The sequence below is a fragment of the Myxine glutinosa genome, chromosome 1 (assembly GCF_964187855.1).
Source record: "Myxine glutinosa chromosome 1, kmMyxGlut1.1, whole genome shotgun sequence".
NCBI classification, from domain to species: Eukaryota; Metazoa; Chordata; class Myxini; order Myxiniformes; family Myxinidae; genus Myxine; species Myxine glutinosa.
The window spans coordinates 99,543,594-99,561,967 of record NC_136261.1 but is presented as its reverse complement, the minus strand read 5'-3'; the positions used below and the strand labels follow the sequence as shown (position 1 = coordinate 99,561,967).

Genomic DNA, 18,374 nt, shown 5'->3' with positions numbered 1-18,374 from the left:
GGGATGAGTCACCATGTGGATCAAGCTAACATGGCTAGGACTTGAGCGATGAGTCACTTCATGTGGAACAAAATAACATGGCCAGGACATGAGGGATGATTCACTTCATGTGGATCAAACTAACCTGGCTAGGACCTGAGGGATGAGTCACTTCATGTGGATCAAACGAACATGGAAAGGACCTGAGGGATGATTCACTCCATGTGGAACAAAATAACCTGACTAGGACCTGAGGGATGAGTCACTTCATGTGGAACAAAATAACATGGCTAGGACATGAGGGATGAGTCACTTCATGTGGAACAAAATAACATGACTAGGACCTGAGGGATGAGTCACTTCATGTGGAACAAAATAACATGACTAGGACCTGAGGGATGAGTCACTTCATGTGGAACAAAATAACATGGCTAGGACATGAGGGATGAGTCACTTCATGTGGATCAAAATAACATGGCTAGGACCTGAGGGATGATTCACTTCATGTGGAACAAAATAACATGGCTAGGACCTGAGGGATGAGTCACTTCATGTGGATCAAAATAACATGGCTAGGACCTGAGGGATGAGTCACTTCATGTGGAACAAAATAACATGGCTAGGACCTGAGGGATGAGTCACTTCATGTGGAACAAAATAACATGGCTAGGACCTGAGGGATGAGTCCCTTCATGTGGATCAAACTAACATGGCCAGGACCTGAGGGATGAGTCACTTCATGTGGAACAAAATAACATGGCTAGGACCTGAGGGATGAGTCACCATGTGGATCAAACTAACATGGCTAGGACCTGAGGGATGAGTCACTTCATGTGGATCAAACTAACATGGCCAGGACCTGAGGGATGATTCACTTCATGTGGAACAAAATAACATGGCTAGGACTTGAGGGATGATTCACTCCATGTGGAACAAAACATGGCTAGGACCTGAGGGATGAGTCACTTCATGTGGATCAAAACAACATGGCTAGGACCTGAGGGATGAGTCACCATGTGGATCAAGCTAACATGGCTAGGACTTGAGCGATGAGTCACTTCATGTGGAACAAAATAACATGGCCAGGACATGAGGGATGATTCACTTCATGTGGATCAAACTAACCTGGCTAGGACCTGAGGGATGAGTCACTTCATGTGGATCAAACGAACATGGAAAGGACCTGAGGGATGATTCACTCCATGTGGAACAAAATAACCTGACTAGGACCTGAGGGATGAGTCACTTCATGTGGAACAAAATAACATGGCTAGGACATGAGGGATGAGTCACTTCATGTGGAACAAAATAACATGACTAGGACCTGAGGGATGAGTCACTTCATGTGGAACAAAATAACATGACTAGGACCTGAGGGATGAGTCACTTCATGTGGAACAAAATAACATGGCTAGGACATGAGGGATGAGTCACTTCATGTGGATCAAAATAACATGGCTAGGACCTGAGGGATGATTCACTTCATGTGGAACAAAATAACATGGCTAGGACCTGAGGGATGAGTCACTTCATGTGGATCAAAATAACATGGCTAGGACCTGAGGGATGAGTCACTTCATGTGGAACAAAATAACATGGCTAGGACCTGAGGGATGAGTCACTTCATGTGGAACAAAATAACATGGCTAGGACCTGAGGTATGAGTCCCTTCATGTGGATCAAACTAACATGGCCAGGACCTGAGGGATGAGTCACTTCATGTGGAACAAAATAACATGGCTAGGACCTGAGGGATGAGTCACCATGTGGATCAAACTAACATGGCTAGGACCTGAGGGATGAGTCACTTCATGTGGATCAAACTAACATGGCCAGGACCTGAGGGATGAGTCACTTCATGTGGAACAAAATAACATGGCTAGGACTTGAGGGATGATTCACTCCATGTGGAACAAAACATGGCTAGGACCTGAGGGATGTCACTTCATGTGGATCAAACTAACATGGCCACGACCTGATGGACAAGTCACTTCATGTGGAACAAAATAACATGGCCAGGACTTGAGGGATGAGTCACTTCATATGGAACAAAATAACATGGCTAGGACCTGAGGGACGAGTCACTTCATGTGGAACAAAATAACATGGCCAGGACCTGAGGGATGAGTCATTTCGTGTGGATCAAACTAACATGGCCACGATCTGATGGACAAGTCACTTCATGTGGAATAAAATAACATGGCCAGGACCTGAGGGATGAGTCACTTCATGTGGATCAAACTAACATGGCCACAACCTGATGGACAAGTCACCATGTGGAATAAAATAACATGGCGACGACCTGATGGACAAGTCACTTCGGTGGATCAAACTATAACATGGCCACGACCTGATGGACAAGTCACTTCACGTGGAACAAAATAACATGGCCATGACCTGATGGACAAGTCACTTTGTGTGGATCAAACTATAACATGGCCACGACCTGATGGACAAGTCACTTTGTGTGGATCAAACTATAACATGGCCACGACCTGACGGACAAGTCACATATTGAAGATCCGTTTCTCTTCGGCATTACTGTGAGGCAGGACAAGTACCTGCTGAACCAGTGAAAGCCAAATCGTCGTTCCTGTCTTCTCTTCTCATCAACTTTCCATCCAGCGGGGTTTGGCGATACGAGAATGGGGTGGGTTTTCACTTTTCAGCAATAAAACAGCCCACTGCGTCATGCGCGTCACGGCGTCACGCGCGTCATGCGCGTCATGCGCGTCACGGGCGTCATGCGCGTCACTACGTAATGCGCGTACTGCGTCATCGCGTCACTGCGCGTGTCACTTGCCAAACAAGTTGTTAAATTAAGTGTATGTACATCAATCACATCACAGACTACGTACAGCCAAGAGCAGTCACAGCTCATTGCGATGTAATTCGATACATTTATTTAAATGCTTTTTTGGAAGATAATCTGACTTTACCTATCGAGGGGCTTTCAGTACCCATGATGCAGTGCGCGGGCGCCATATTGGGTTAAACAAGTGAGGAAAGGTAGACAAGGCCAAATAATTGGCGTTACTTTCCATTGCAGTAAGTCAGAATAATGAGGTAAACATGCTGGATTATACAGCTACTGACTCGATCCTTGCCAGGAAAGTGATTACAAACCAACATGGCGGCGAGCACGGCATTATGGGAGCTGAAGAAATCCTCGATCTAATACCAAAAGCGTCGTAACCCGTGGCTACCAGGGCCCCAGGAGCGTTAAAAAACATTTACTCTCCATATTCATGGGATGGATTAGTTATAATTATGCTTTCACGCGCTTAAAAAAAAAAAATTCGTCATATTTTAGCGTTGCAGCTTAAGCACGTCACGTTTCACAACATAAAAATCGATATTAAAACCGGAACTTGAGAAGAGCTCACAGTACGAGAATGTTTTTCTTTCGTCTGAACAATCGTAATTGCTGATAGGATTGCCATCGTTACGTCATCGCCAATCAATGGGATCACGGTAACTCCGACTGAGTTCAATTAACGTCGCAATGGCGCACGTGGGTCGTGATGAATGGCTCCATTTAGGTGTTACCTGCTTCGTTCCTGAAGTATTGTCCGAGCCACTTGAAAAGGTCCTTCGTGGCTCGGACGTTACCTTCTCTTTTATTTTCTTTTTTTTTGTTTGAGTGAAAGTTTAAAGGTCTTTGCTGTAGGTGCACCCCGACCCACTCCGTGCGTCACTATAGTGATGCTTCGACAGAACCGGCACAATTCCCCGCTCTCGATGGTGCTACCTGCCACCTGGGATTGCGTGTCCCTCCTGGGATTGCTGCTGCTGGTGCTGGGCGCCGCTGAAGACCCGGATCTGCATAGAAGAGGCCACCCGAAAGCTGCGAATGATTCCAACGTTCTCAGTTGTCGGGGAGACTGTTTCTTGGACGAGTTGGGACCTGCGTTTCCATTATTCAAATCATTGGAACGTTACCTGCGGATCAAGGAGCGGCTTGGTAAGACTGCTTTAACTGTATCTGATCGATTTTCGAATTGATCTCGTTCCCAGGATGAGACTCCAGATTGAATGATTGTCGATTGCTAATTGGTATTGATGCGGTGGTTTGGGTATTCTTTGAATGGGAAATGTCAGTTTGCCTTTAGTTTAGTTAATGTGACGTGGTGATCGTTTTGACACCATGCCACCAGTTTTTGAGGGTTTGTATTATCATTGTCAAACAATTTGCCCGTAATCCACCAGATGGCGCTGCACTCGTACAGAGAATTTGTTCTCACTCTACGTCTACGTCCTCCCTCCCCCTCCCTCTCCCCTCTTTCCCCTTTTTCCCCTCTCCCCCCCTCTTTCCCCTCTCTCCCCCCTCTTCTTAACCCCTCTCTCCCCCCCTCTTTCTTTCCCCTCTCTCACCCCCTCTTTCTTTCCCCTCTCTCACCCCCTCCTCTTTCTTTCCCCTCTCTCACCCCCTCCTCTTTCTTTCCCCTCTCTCACCCCCTCCTCTTTCTTTCCCCTCTCTCACCCCCTCCTCTTTCTTTCCCCTCTCTCACCCCCTCCTCTTTCTTTCCCCTCTCTCACCCCCTCCTCTTTCTTTCCCCTCTCTCACCCCCTCCTCTTTCTTTCCCCTCTCTCACCCCCTCCTCTTTCTTTCCCCTCTCTCACCCCCTCCTCTTTCTTTCCCCTCTCTCACCCCCTCCTCTTTCTTTCCCCTCTCTCACCCCCTCCTCTTTCTTTCCCCTCTCTCACCCCCTCCTCTTTCTTTCCCCTCTCTCACCCCCTCCTCTTTCTTTCCCCTCTCTCACCCCCTCCTCTTTCTTTCCCCTCTCTCACCCCCTCCTCTTTCTTTCCCCTCTCTCACCCCCTCCTCTTTCTTTCCCCTCTCTCACCCCCTCCTCTTTCTTTCCCCTCTCTCACCCCCTCCTCTTTCTTTCCCCTCTCTCACCCCCTCCTCTTTCTTTCCCCTCTCTCACCCCCTCCTCTTTCTTTCCTCCTTGTCTCTGATTGCTCAGCTCAGATGTCTCTGATTCCTTAATATCTCTTCCTGGTTACTCCCTCCTCCGGTATGATAGACCTGAGCCTCGGCCTGGTGGTGGGGTGGCTATCTTTATCAAAACTCTCTTCCTCACTCTCCTTGCACTGCCCTCTCTCCACCTCACCCCAAGGAGTACCCCTGGCTACGCCTTCGTCTCTGCCCCCACCTTTTGTTCATATGTGTTCTGTACCGTCCTCCAAACAGTGACTCCATCTCTCCCCGCTGCAACCTGTCTGTCAGAAGGATGAGGGATGACATGGCAGAGAGGGTAGAGTCATCAGAAAAAGTTAGGGGATTTTCCAGATTCAGAGATTATTGATGAAGATTAAAAATAAGATGTGGCCAAGAACACTACCTTGGTACTCCAGCCTTGACGGGGAGGAAAGAAAGGGTTCCGTTTAGAGCCACACGTTGGCTACAAGAGTTGAGGAATTCAGTAATCCAAGAGTGGAGTTGGCCTTTGATACGATAAGCAGAGAGTTTGGAGAGTAAGGCAGGATGCCAGACTACATCGAAAGCTCGGATGTCGAGGGAGATTGCCCTGATCTCGTGTCATATTGAGGTCCTCCATCCATTGTTGGGCGAGTAGAAGCAGCATGTCCAATGTGGAGTTACCTGGTATGAATCCGACTTTATCATCTGAGATGAAGCTGTTGGTTAAAAGGAATGGTTTTATGGAAACTGTGATGAAGGATTCCATGACCTTGCTCATGATTTGATGTCAGCTAATTTGTCTGTAGTTAAAGGGATCTGTTTTCCACCTTGTATAATGTGGGCATATTTCCAAGCAAATGGCAGATGACCTGGGGTAAATGACACGGTGAAAAGGGCAGAGGAAGTGCAAGATCAGCAGAGCAGGCTTTTAGGACACGCGAGCTGATGCCGTCCGGTCTAATCGCAGTCATTGTCAAAGGTTGCAAGACACTTTTCCACCTTCTCAGGTGCAAAAAAAGATGCAGAATCCAGGAGAAGGTGGATACGACTGGGAAGGGTCTGTACAGAGGGGGATTGGGGACGCAATATTGAGGCATACGGGCTTCCCACGAGTGGTCGGCTGAGGCCATTTGAGGGGAGGGAAGCGGAGCATACACCAGAGACTTGACAAGGTGCCACCAGGTTTTAGAAGGAGACAAGTTTTAAAGCTGTCTTGATATTTTCCATTTGTTGTTTTCTGGCTCTCCTTAGAGTAGACACACACTTGTTGCAGGATTTGTGGAATGATCTGAGATTACCTTCAGTTGGATTTACCTTACAGTCGGAGAATGCAATTTGTTTTAAAGAAACTTCCTCACTACTTGATTCAGAGTACCAATAATGGAAAGATGGGTAAGATAGCTGAATACACGATCGGATGAACGTGTGCATAGGAGCAGGTTTCTTTGGAAGAATTATTCCCTGGCTGAGTTTATCGAGGGCGGTAGATATAGGAGACTAGTCCTAAAGTGTGATGGCTGTTCGCAGTCTCTGCCAGTTATCCTGAGTGAACTGCTGGACATGCTTGCACTGAGGCTGTCCTGAGGATGGCCAGAGATGTTGACCTTAACAAGTACATTATCACATGAGCCAATTGTGGCAGAGGCCGAGGAAGCTACGTTGTTGGATGTTAGGGGGGGTTGCCCCCCAAAATAGGTATTTTTTTATGTTTGTTTAACGTCTTATGATTATGTTAGTATGATTCTACATGCTTCCCTGTCTTCTAGCAACCATTGAAATTGGTTTAAAATACCCTTAGTTGGTGCAGTATACTGTTTATTCTACCAGGGATGTTGCCCCTATGTTTACTAACGGTAGGTGTGTGGACCAGTGACTCTTAGCCTATGTGGTAGGTATGTGTGTACCTGAAATTTTCTCCACATTTCCCTAGCGCGAGGCTTAAGCTATGCAAGTGACCATTATGAATGTGGTTTAGTATAAAATTTAACAATTAGCCCATTATGGTGTCTGGGGCAATATGACAGTTGCACTTGAAGCCATGCCCAGGAGAAATCTCACGGCCACATGATGCAGGTTATATGCAGTCCACATATGATCTTGTGGTTAGAAAAATCAGATGGGCAATGACGCATTCATGCATAAAGACTCATTTAAGTTGATAGTAGAATATAAGACACGTCGCTTCGCTGACGGAAATACCAATCTTTGCTGCGATGGCTAATCGATGGGGGAAGAAAAAAGAAAAGAAAAAGATGCCTGGGAGAACCTGCTCTCCATACAGGGATAACCAACGTCACGTATTTGCAGTTTTGATACTCGTGCGTCCATGTACCCGTTTATAAAAAAAACCCCCAAAAAAACCCACACACACACAAGATTTTTTGGATCACAAACACTCGCAAGAGTTACCCGAATCCACCGAAGTTGGATTTATTGAAATCCGTTCTCAAGTTGTAACATGACAAACAGACACTCGGCTCATTTTATAATATAGATGTTAAGTTCATGAACATTTGACTCGCCGTTTATTTGTTTATTTATTTGTTATTAATTTTTATTATTATTGTTGTTTAATATTTATTATTATTTTCTGGAACATGATCTAGAGTTCTGCATTATCAGAACATTGAAGGTAAAACCAAAATGGCAGCCAACATTGTCGCATGTTCTTTGTATCATTTTCATTGTGCAAATGTGCTCTCGCGGGAGGTCGAACTTGATAACGATTCCCTGCTCTATCGTATTTGCAAGATGAAGCAAGTCCCGTTGTGAGACTGCATACCTGACATTGTTTCACTTCATTGCGTGACGTGTTGATACACTGTATTTGGCTCTCGTTACATTCTACAGATTCCGCAAAGTAAACAGGTTCCAAAATGTGGTACAAGTTTTATTTTTAATTATTTATTTATATATCCCTTTTTTTTTCTTTTCTTTTTTGGGAGAACAAGAAAATATAAAATTAATTAAAGCTGGCTGCAGTATGTGACATGGACTCTTATCTCCTGTCAATTTTCAAGAATAAATCTTCTATTGTAGCATTCCAGGGGTTGAGGTTCTTGTATCGACCTTAAAATTTCAAGTGGGAATAAATGATACTTGATGACTTTACTTCAATTATTTTACCAAGGCACATCCTAATCCGGTAATTGTCCAATATTTCCCCCCACCCTCAGTGTTTGAGTTGGTCTTTAGTTGCAAGTTCTTGATAATCCAATTCTTTGAAATTGCTGCACCATTCAAACCAGGCATGACAAAATTGTGTAGATATTCCCTTGTGAATGTCAAAAAGGTTTGATTGTCGATTTGTGCAATGAAGTGAGACCAACAATGCTCGGTATGCTGTTTTGGGTTGTAATCTTTTACCGCATACTGCAAATGTGTTCTAGTGGGAGTAGTTTAAGTTCTAGAACTCCACATTAGTCTTGTCACCACTCGGTGAACATGTGGGTGGCATTGTTTATAAATAACGACAAAGTACGTCATTAAATAGTTATGCTATCAAGGATCAGTGCTACCACATTGGTAGGTCATGTATATGTAGCAGGTAATACTTTCGGAAATGGGTTGTTTTATCAACTTTACCTTTTATTTTTTTTCCCTTTTAAAATTGCTGATTTGGTTTACCCTTTCCAAATAATCAAGTATTGAGGATTAGCAGCAGGGATGTCATCAACTCTTAACCTGCGGGTGCTTGGGGAAAGACTTGAATGTAGGGAAATTACTCCTCTATCGCAAAGAGGTTATGGGGGTGAGGGGAGGAATGGTTGTGGGTTGAAGTTTGTGGATTGGAGTGTAGTTTACTGTCAAATGGTAGGCATGTTGAAACTAGCCGTATGTATTGGTGACATTGCCCCTTACACAAATTGCTGGGAAATTTCATTTGCCTTTAACCTTAATGAGGCATTTTGTATCAGGATGCCAATTGAGTAATTTGATTGACATAGTCCAGCGTTTTGAAATGTTTGCTAAATGTCAGACTTTTAAAATTTTGACTTTACATGTTAGTTTTGAGTGTACTTGAAGCTATTGGATTAGGAATCTGTTTTTAATTGTGTAGTTTGTTACTAGGCTGGAATTAATGGTTTTGTTTTCTATTTAAAAAAAAAAAAAAAAGTTTGGTGTTGAATGAAAAGTGCACTGCCTCTGCCGATAAAGTCACCGGAGGCATGTTTTTTTTGGTTGTCCGTGATGTTTTCATTACTGCGATAACTTAACAGCTGAAGGGATCCAGGTCAAACTTGACACATGTGTAATGATGCAAAGATGAAATGATGAGATTTTAGCATCAAGAGGTCAAAGGACAGAGGTCGTCAGGTAAAAATGTTGTCGAGGTATGGATTTGAACTAAACTAAGTACATGTGCCATGATACATGTGTACAGATTAGATATTGAGGTGTAATGGCTTTTGAGGTTTTAGGTCAAAGTTAGAGTAAGCAAAGACTTGTGTAATCCAATCCGGATTCCGCTCCAACCACAGTACTGAAACTGCTCTCCTCAAAATCACCAACGACCTTCTCCTCTCCTCTGACGCTGGCAACCTCAACATTCTCGTCCTCCTCGACCTCAGCGCTGCCTTTGACACCATCGATCACACTATCCTCCTCACCCGACTTGAATCCACCTTTAACGTCACCGGCACTGCCCTCTCTTGGATTAAATCATACCTCTCTGACAGATGCCAGTTCATCTCCATCAATAACTGCAAATCCCCCACTGCTCCCCTCCCCCAAGGTGTCCCCCAAGGTTCAGTTCTTGGCCCCCTCCTCTTCATCCTTTACCTGTCCCCGCTCGGTCACTTAATCCGCCGTCATGGTCTCCAATTCCACTGCTTCGCCGATGACATCCAGCTTTTCATCTCCACCAAGTCCGTCTCCACCGACACCCACTCTATCCTGACAAACTGCATCACTGAAATAAAATCCTGGCTTCAAATCAACTTCCTCAAGCTTAACTGTGATAAATCTGAAATAATCATCATTGGCCCAAAAACGCTCACAAAATCCACCCATAACTTTGCCCTCAACATCGACGGTATCCCAGTATCCACCTCCCCTCACATCCGGAATCTTGGCGTCATCTTTGACCAAACCCTTTCCTTCGACAAATACACTAAACAGATCACAAAGTCAGCCTTCTTTCACCTGAAAAACATTGCCCGTCTCCGCTCATCCCTCTCCTCCACGGCTGCAGAAACCCTCATCCACGCCTTCATCACCTCCCGTCTGGACTACTGCAATAGCCTCCTCTATGGTTCACCCTCAAAAATCACCAATAAACTCCAATACATTCAGAACTCCGCTGCCCGTCTACTCACTCATTCCCGGACCCGTGACCACATCACCCCCGTCCTTTACAAGCTTCACTGGCTCCCCATCCCCCAGAGAATCCAGTACAAAATCCTCCTCCTGACATACAAAGCCCTCCATAACCTGGCCCCATCCTACCTGGCTGACCTCCTCTCCAGACACACTCCCACCCGCAACCTCCGCTCTGCTGGTACCAACCTCCTGACCCCCTCCATCCGGACCAAATTCAGATCCTGGGGGGACAGGGCCTTCTCCATCGCTGCTCCCACCCTCTGGAACTCACTACCTCACACCATCAGAGACTCCTCCTCACTCACCACATTCAAAACATCACTAAAGACCCACCTGTTCAACGCTGCATTCAACATTCAACCCACAGCATTTAACCCCTGACTATCTCTTCTCCTTCTCCCTCCTTTTGCTTTAAATATTTCCCTATTGATTCTTGTCTTGTCTTTTTGATTCTTGTCTTATATATATGCCGTATATCGCTGCTGTTTGTTTTCTTGATTCTTGTCTTTTTGCAATTGTTGTTTTCATGTATTGTTATGCATTATGTTTTCCACTCTGTCAAAGCGCCTTTGGGCTTCTGGAAAAGCGCTATACAAAATAAATGAATTATTATTATTATTACTTGATGTGGGCAGAGGCATGTTGCGACGTCCAATTGTCTCGTTTTATTATTATTTATTTTTTCTCCAGGTTGGGGATAGACACAGGGCTGGCTAAATAACCAGTAATATAAAATGTATTAACCATGCCTTCAGTAGTTTCAGAACTGGAAAATCATGTTGGTACCTTGGTCATTTGTAAAATTATTGGCCAATTAAAATTGTGACAATCAATGATATAGTGATTCCTTGGTGCTGATGCTGCTTGCATATGGCCTTTAAAAAAAAAAAAAAGTCTTTCTTTTGAGGAATTGGTCCTGTGTCCCATATATATATATATTTATTTTCGAATTTGAACCTTGGCAAACTAAATTTAATCTTTCCATGTTATATTTGTGTATATTTTGAAACTAAATGTTTTATCCCATTGACGGGTCTTCTCTGGCAAGGTATCTGTACACTTCCCTTTCCATCTTGGTCCTGTATTTCTGACGTCGCTCACTCGGTTACTTCTAAAGTGCTAATAAAAATGTTGAGCTAATGTTTATTTGAAATTGCAAACTACATTTGGGAAATGAAATTGCAAAAATCAATCTACATATAACATTGGCAAAAACTGACCTCTCCCTCCCAAACTTTGTTTAATTAATTTCCCCACTCTGCCCTTTCCCCTGTTCTTTGCTTGCTTTATCAGCATTTTCCTCGGTTTATCCTAAAAGTGAATATATAAGCTTTGGATCAACAGTAAAATTATGGAATTTGATGCTGCAGTTGCTTGGTTATGCATGACAAATCCGAACTGAGTGACATGAAGCGCAACTCGATTATTATTTGTTTTTCTGCATTAATGTTGAATTGCCAAACAGGGATTATCCTTGCTTACCCCACGCGAAAAGCTGGGTTAAGCAATTTGTGCAGATCTGTCCTTCCTGCGTCTTGTCCGTTTATTATCGAGAAACAAATTTGTTTAAATTGAATTATTTTTTTTAACACAAATTGGAAAACATGTTTGCCACTTTACAATACTTTTGCACTGAATTCATCCTGATTGCACTTGCGCAGAGAGGAGTGAGTTGTTTTTGTTTTTAACTGTCTTCCTCTGGCAGTCAAACAAAATTGAAAATCATTCCAAAATGTAAACTTACTGTTTGTGAGGATGTTTTATAGGGCACAAACAGCCATGAAGAACGAATGTAACGTGTTGGATAGGGTGATGTAATAGACAGTGTTCTATGAATTCTCTAGATGGATTCGTGGTGAAAGATGACAAGTTGGTGGCTTACCAGATTTGGTGACATGGTGAGAGCGTCCGCTATTATTCTGGGAGGTGTGATTTGAAACCTGGCAGAGTCCTACGAAAGACTTTAAAAGTGACCATGCTCCTTCTTTGCTTGATGTTCAGTGTTAAAGAACAGAGCTTCTTTGATGTGCCTAATGGTGGCCTCCGATGTCAAAGTTCCTTGTAAAGGAAATCTTGACATTCATAGTTGATACACCTCCAGAGAAGTGTACCTTCTTTTTCTTTTTACGTTTTTTTTTTTGTTTTTTTTGCAAGCAAGGGTAACATCAATGCCCCTTTTCTGGTCCTTTTGTCCTAGATCATGTGGATTTTGCTGTGAAATTGTAATTGAGGAAGAGAATTGAAGCAATTCACAAATAGATGGCAATAACTCCAAGTTACTGATGGGTCAAAGCATTTCGGATATGAAGTTGCCGTAATTCTTGATCAGATTGTGTTATTCCTGATCAGACCATCCAGGGTGAATGTTGAAAATGAGGCACTCGTCAGATAGTATTTAGGGGGAATGGGCGACAGCTGATGTTTCGGAAACCAAATGATAAATCGAACCACATATCTGAAAGATGCATCCAGGAATGAAATTTGGTGCAAATTTCATATACAACGTCGGTCTTTGAAGAGCTAGAACACAACAGATCAGGTCTCAACACAGGACAAGAGGAATAGCAGAAAGAGGGAGGGACACCAATAATGATGGGCAGAAGATGTATGGGGTGGATAAGGCAAACAGGAGCACACTCGGGGAAGGAAAACGATGGTGGGGGGGAGAAGGAAATGGGAGATAACGGGATGGGGGGGGGGGGGGGGGGTTATAGAAAAGATGGTTTTGGATGGTGGTGGGGATGGAAAAAGAACAAATGAATGGAGGTGAACAGTGATCCTAAATTTTGAGTTTCACCGTAAGATGATTGATAGTGGACTGTGTGTGTGCCCTGCAGAAACCTGGAGGGGGTTTGCGGGGACAAAGCACGGAAAGCAAATGGTGCAATACCAGAAAGGAGTCTGTAGAAGACATACCACTTGCCTGTCTGATGTAAGAACGTGATAGGCCCATAGACTCGGCTCCATTGTGGGAGATATTGAAGGCATTGGTTTCCATGGTGCGAGACAGGGGTGCCAGCCCAGAGGGGAGAGCTGTATTTAATCAAGCTGTAGTTGAAGGCATTGTTGGTGGATGAGCTAAGGTTGCCTTTGGAGGCCTACTTAGAAATGTGATTTGCCCAAGAAAAGAAGATAATGAGTGAGACTCAGGAGTTTGAGTAACTGAATGTGAGGGTTGTTAGATGGGAGATTTTTTTTTTTTTTTTTTTTTTTTTTTTTTCCAGAAGGTCCTTTCGGAGATAGTCTGATATTTGTAAGGATTGATACATTGAATGATTGACCAGCTGGTGGTTTTTATCAGGATCTGAAGAGAAAAGAGGCTGGGGCCTGTTTAACTGAAAGATATCGTGGCAGAGGATGGTCATTAGCAAATAGATGGTGGATTTTCTTGACTTGGAGATCCTTGATAAAGATCAAGAATAGGACTGGGTCGAGAACACTGCCTTGGGGCAATCCAACCTTGATGGGGAGAGGAGTTTCAAGGATTCTCTTGAATGCCAAATGTTGGTTGTGAGAATAGGGGAAATCAGTAAAGCCATATGTGGAGTTGACCTTTGATGCCTTAGGTAGAGTGTTTGGAGAGTAAGTTGGGATGCCAGACTGTATCGAAAGCTTGATGTGTCTGGAGAGATTGCTCTCATCTCGTGGCTGACATGAAGGGCTTCCATTGTTGGGAGTAGTTGCAACATGTTTAAGTTGGTGACCTGGTCTGAATCCGAATTTATCTGAGATGTAGTTGGAGAAAAGGTAAGATTTAATATCAACTGCAATGATGGATTCCGATGACCTTGCTGATTATTTGAAGCCAGCTGATTAGTCTGTCGTTAAGGTGATCAATTTTGGCACCTTGTTTTTGTAATACGCTTACGTTGGCTAGTTTCCAAGCAGATAGAGATTGGGTGAAAAGAGCAGGTTAATAAGACTGAGGTGATACCATCTTGTCCAGTTGCAGAATAAAGTTGCCAGAAACCTCTCCACTTGTGATGCAAAAGAGCCCAGGAGCAGTTGTTTGCTTAAAAATCATGTCACCAACCCCTTGCTCTGCACCCACTCTGCCCAGTTGCAAACAGAATTGAGGTATTTGACTTTTTCACAGGTAGTCTGCTTTGGTGCCATTTCAAGTGAGGGAAGGGCTGAAGGTGATACATACTCCAGCGACAGACTTAACAATGTGCCACCAGGTATTAGAGTGGGGACACAAGTTTGAAAGCTTACTTTTGAGGTTGGAAAGATGCTATTTTCTAGCTGTCCTGAGTGGATTTGTACTTATGGGCTTTCTGGAATGCACTGATTGCCTTCATTTGGCTTTGCCTTCCAGAAAGTGCCAGTTTCAAAGCAACTGCCTCACCTCAGGATTCAGTGTACCATGTGTGGGAGGATGGGTATGATAACTGAAGATGAGATGGGATGCATCTGCATGAGAGAGAGAGAGCAGGTTTCTGTGGAAGAATTCCCAGGCTGAATTAATCAGGGGTGGTAGATATAGGGGACCAATCCATCCTGAAGTGTGATGGCTGCTTGCAGTCCCAGCCATGTTGCCTGAGTGAACTGCCATACTATATGGTGCTGAGGCTGTTCTCTGAAAGAGAATGTCTAAAGAGACGTTGACCTTCCCATACACAACTGGATCAACCAATTTGAGCATGAGAAACTGGTGGACAAGGTTGTCGGTGGAGAGCAGGCTTTTCACCTGGGCCTCCTGTTATGTCGACCACTTTGGCCACTTGACCTGCTTTGGTCATTAAAATGTGGAAAAAAAATAATCGAACAAATTAAGTGATACCTTCTGATGCATTGTGCACATTTCATTGGCAAGTTTAAGTATACAACAACAACAACAACAACATGCATTTTAAAAGGCCATTTTCCCTGCTAGAGCAGGGGTTAGCCTTGCGGTCCCCATGACAATCTTCTCCATTTTGCCCTATTTTCTGCATCTCTCCTTGTTAACCCCCTTGCCCGCATTTCTTCTTCCACCATCTTTAGCCAAGTCTTTCTCGGTCTTCCCCGTCTTCTACTTCCTCCTACATTCATTTCCATCACTCTTCTCAACCAGTCACTTTCATCCTTCCTCAACACATGACCAAACCATCTCAACCTGTTCCTCTTCACAGCATCAATCACAGGCTCTATTCCCATCATCTTTCGCAATTCATCATTTGTCTTCCTCTCTCTCAACGATACTCCGCACATCCGTCGAACCATTCGCATTTCCACCCTTTCCAACCTTCGTTGCTGCTCTACGTTCATTACCCATGTCTCGCTCCCATAAATCATAACACTTCTCACACATGCAGCATACACCTTTCCCTTCAGCTTCAACAACACTCCCCTCATCATCAGCACGCCACTCAGTTCCCGAAACTTCTTCCATGCACATCTCACTCGAGCAACCGTTGCCGAGTCTGATCCACCTTCTCCATTCAGCATGTCTCCGAGGTAGCAAAATGTTTTCACACCTTCCAGCTTCACGCCGTCTCCAAGATCCAACTCAACATTTCCTCCATCTGCAGCTCCCTCTGTGCACACCTTACATTTGAATGTAGCTGCCACACTGGTTAATGACCCTCTCAGACCACTACATTTTTGATGAACCCACTCAGTGCACATTGTACACTGAATGGAGTTCACTCTGACACCCTTCCTACACACAGCACAGGGCCACTTCCCGGTTCTTTCCACCTCACCACATGCTTTACCACTTGCCATCACCTTCGTCTTTCCGATATTCACCTTCAGACCTTTTGTCTCCATACATTCCTTCCACGTGTTCATCTTTTCCTTCAGTCCATCCATACTTTCCGCAATCAACACCAGATCATCTGCATACAACAACTCCCACGGTAAACCCTCCTTTACGTTCTGAGCCAGCACCTCCATCACAGCTACAAATAGTAGTGGACTTAGTACCGACCCCTGATGCACTCCCACCTTCACCTCAAACTCACCACTGTTCCCGTCCTTCATCCTTACAGCTGTGCGCGCTCTTTTGTACATTGCCATCACTACTCTGATCAACCATTCCTCCACTCCTAACTTCCTCAATGCCCATGTCAATACTTTGCGTGGAACCCGATCGAATGCTTTCTCCAGATCAACAAACCCAAGAAACAACTTCTTCCTCTTCTCCATGTACTTCTCCTGCAACTGCCTCACAATGAAAAGCACGTCTGTCGTTCCTCTTCCTGGCATGAATCCAAACTGCATTTCGTCGATCTTCACTTTCTTCCTTATCCGCCTCTCCAACACCCTTTCCAATACCTTCATTCCATGCTCCAATAACTTTATCATTTATTATGAGTAATAACATTTGAGTATGCTGGTGTAATTTTACTGTGTGTGTGTGTGTGTGTGTGTGTGTGTGTGTGTGTGTGTGTGTGTGTGTGTGTGTGTGTGTGTGTGTGTGTGTGTGTGTGTGTGTGTGTGTGTGTGTGTGTGTGTGTGTGTGTGTGTGTGTGTGTGTGTGTGTGTGTGTGTGTGTGTGTCAGTGTAGATCTGTAGGTAGCATGCTCCGACTGTTTTGAAGAAGAAGAACCATCTCACTGTACAGATGCAGGGACCTGTCTAGCCCGGATGGCAGATTAAGTGTATCTTTGTGATCATACAAGGATGATCATTGTGATAACTAGAGTAGGGATTATGCTAATTCCCCTGTGCGTGAGACCTGTGATCTATCCATTGTCCTGTATGGTACTACACCATAGACATTAGTTAGGCCCTTTAACACCATACAACAACAACAAGAAGCATTTTAAGGCCGTTTTCCCTGCTAGAGCGGGGGTTAGCCTTGCGGTCCCCATGACAATCTTTTCCATTTTGCCCTATTTTCTGCATCTTTCTCGTTGTTAACCCCCTTGCCCGCATTTCTTCTTCCACCATCTTTAGCCAAGTCTTTCTCGGTCTTCCCCATCCTCTACTTCCTTCTACATTCATTTCCATCACTCTTCTCAACCAGTCACTTTAATCCTTCCTCAACACATGACCAAACCATCTCAACCTGTTCCTCTTCACAGCATCAATCACAGCATCAATCACAGGCTCTATTCCCATCATCTTTCGCAATTCATCATTTGTCTTCCTCTCTCTCAACGATACTCCACACATCCACCGAACCATTCGCATTTCCACCCTTTCCCGCCTTCGTTGCTGCTCTACATTCATGACCCATGTCTCGCTCCCATAAATCATAATTTCCAATGACACCATTCACACTACTTAAATCCCCCCCACAATAAAACTCACCGGAAGCCAGTTCGGGGCACTGCCGGTAGAACCGCAGCCAGCTACATCACCAACTTGCATAGCCTCACCTCGTCTTGCCGAGGGGAACCTTCGCCACCTGAGGCCGCTCCCCCTGCGAGTGACGCGGCCATTGGAGGAGAGTACAGGTGACGTCACGAGACGTCCAATAAAAGCACGCTGGCCGGCATTTTGCCCATCTCGTTTTGGATGCCATAGCGGATGGTCGTAAAACGACATTTCCTTCTTGCATTGGACCCCTTCTCGTTTGGACCTCCCTCTCGTTTTTGGATCCCTTGGTGCTTGAACCTCGTTCGCTCCTGCCCTCACGATTCCTTTGCTCTGACCTCTTGCCCTCACGCCTTCCTTCACCCTCGACCCTCTCTCCTTTCTGATCCGATCGTTGGGTGCATCACAGTTCCATGCCGAATCCGTGAGGACATTGCACGGCTGAGGAAGCCGGTTACACGCCCGCTCGCCCGCTTCGCGTGAGAGGCCTTATCGAGGCCTTCTTCCCGCCAACGGGGTTGACGATCCCTGACACTTCAGCCATTCGAGCTAAGCCCACACACAACCATTCCTTTCCATTTATTTTCCCTTCGTCCGTGTGATAAGTCTTGTGTGGGAGCGCTCCACTTTTGGACATTTATTTATTATCGCGCGTTTCATTTTGTATTATCGGCATCCATGGTAATAAACCTGTTTATTTTTGTAAACTTTACCATCCGTTTTAGTGAGTTAATTTGCAGGGTTGAAGACTGCTGCGCGGGACCGTCAGGTAAAATCTTCCAGCTCCTTCTTCCTCTCGCTTCCTCTCGCGCATATATAGCGAGTCCGTATTTGATAGTCTCAAAGTTAACGCTCGATTTGCTATCCGTGATCTCCCGGTCTTCACCAAGGGGAATCG

The 18,374-nt window shown here is 44.7% G+C and overlaps 1 protein-coding gene across 1 annotated transcript in view; it reads left to right on the top strand.

The window, feature by feature from the left end:
• The first annotated feature begins 3,319 nt into the window (after positions 1-3,319).
• Positions 3,320-18,374, top strand: part of LOC137419209 (growth/differentiation factor 9-like) — a 35,466-nt gene continuing 20,411 nt past the window's right edge. The window contains exon 1 of the mRNA XM_068105360.2: positions 3,320-3,943. Within this exon, the coding sequence (XP_067961461.1) occupies positions 3,685-3,943 (259 nt within the window). The 5' untranslated portion in view covers positions 3,320-3,684. The remainder of the gene's footprint in view (positions 3,944-18,374) is intronic.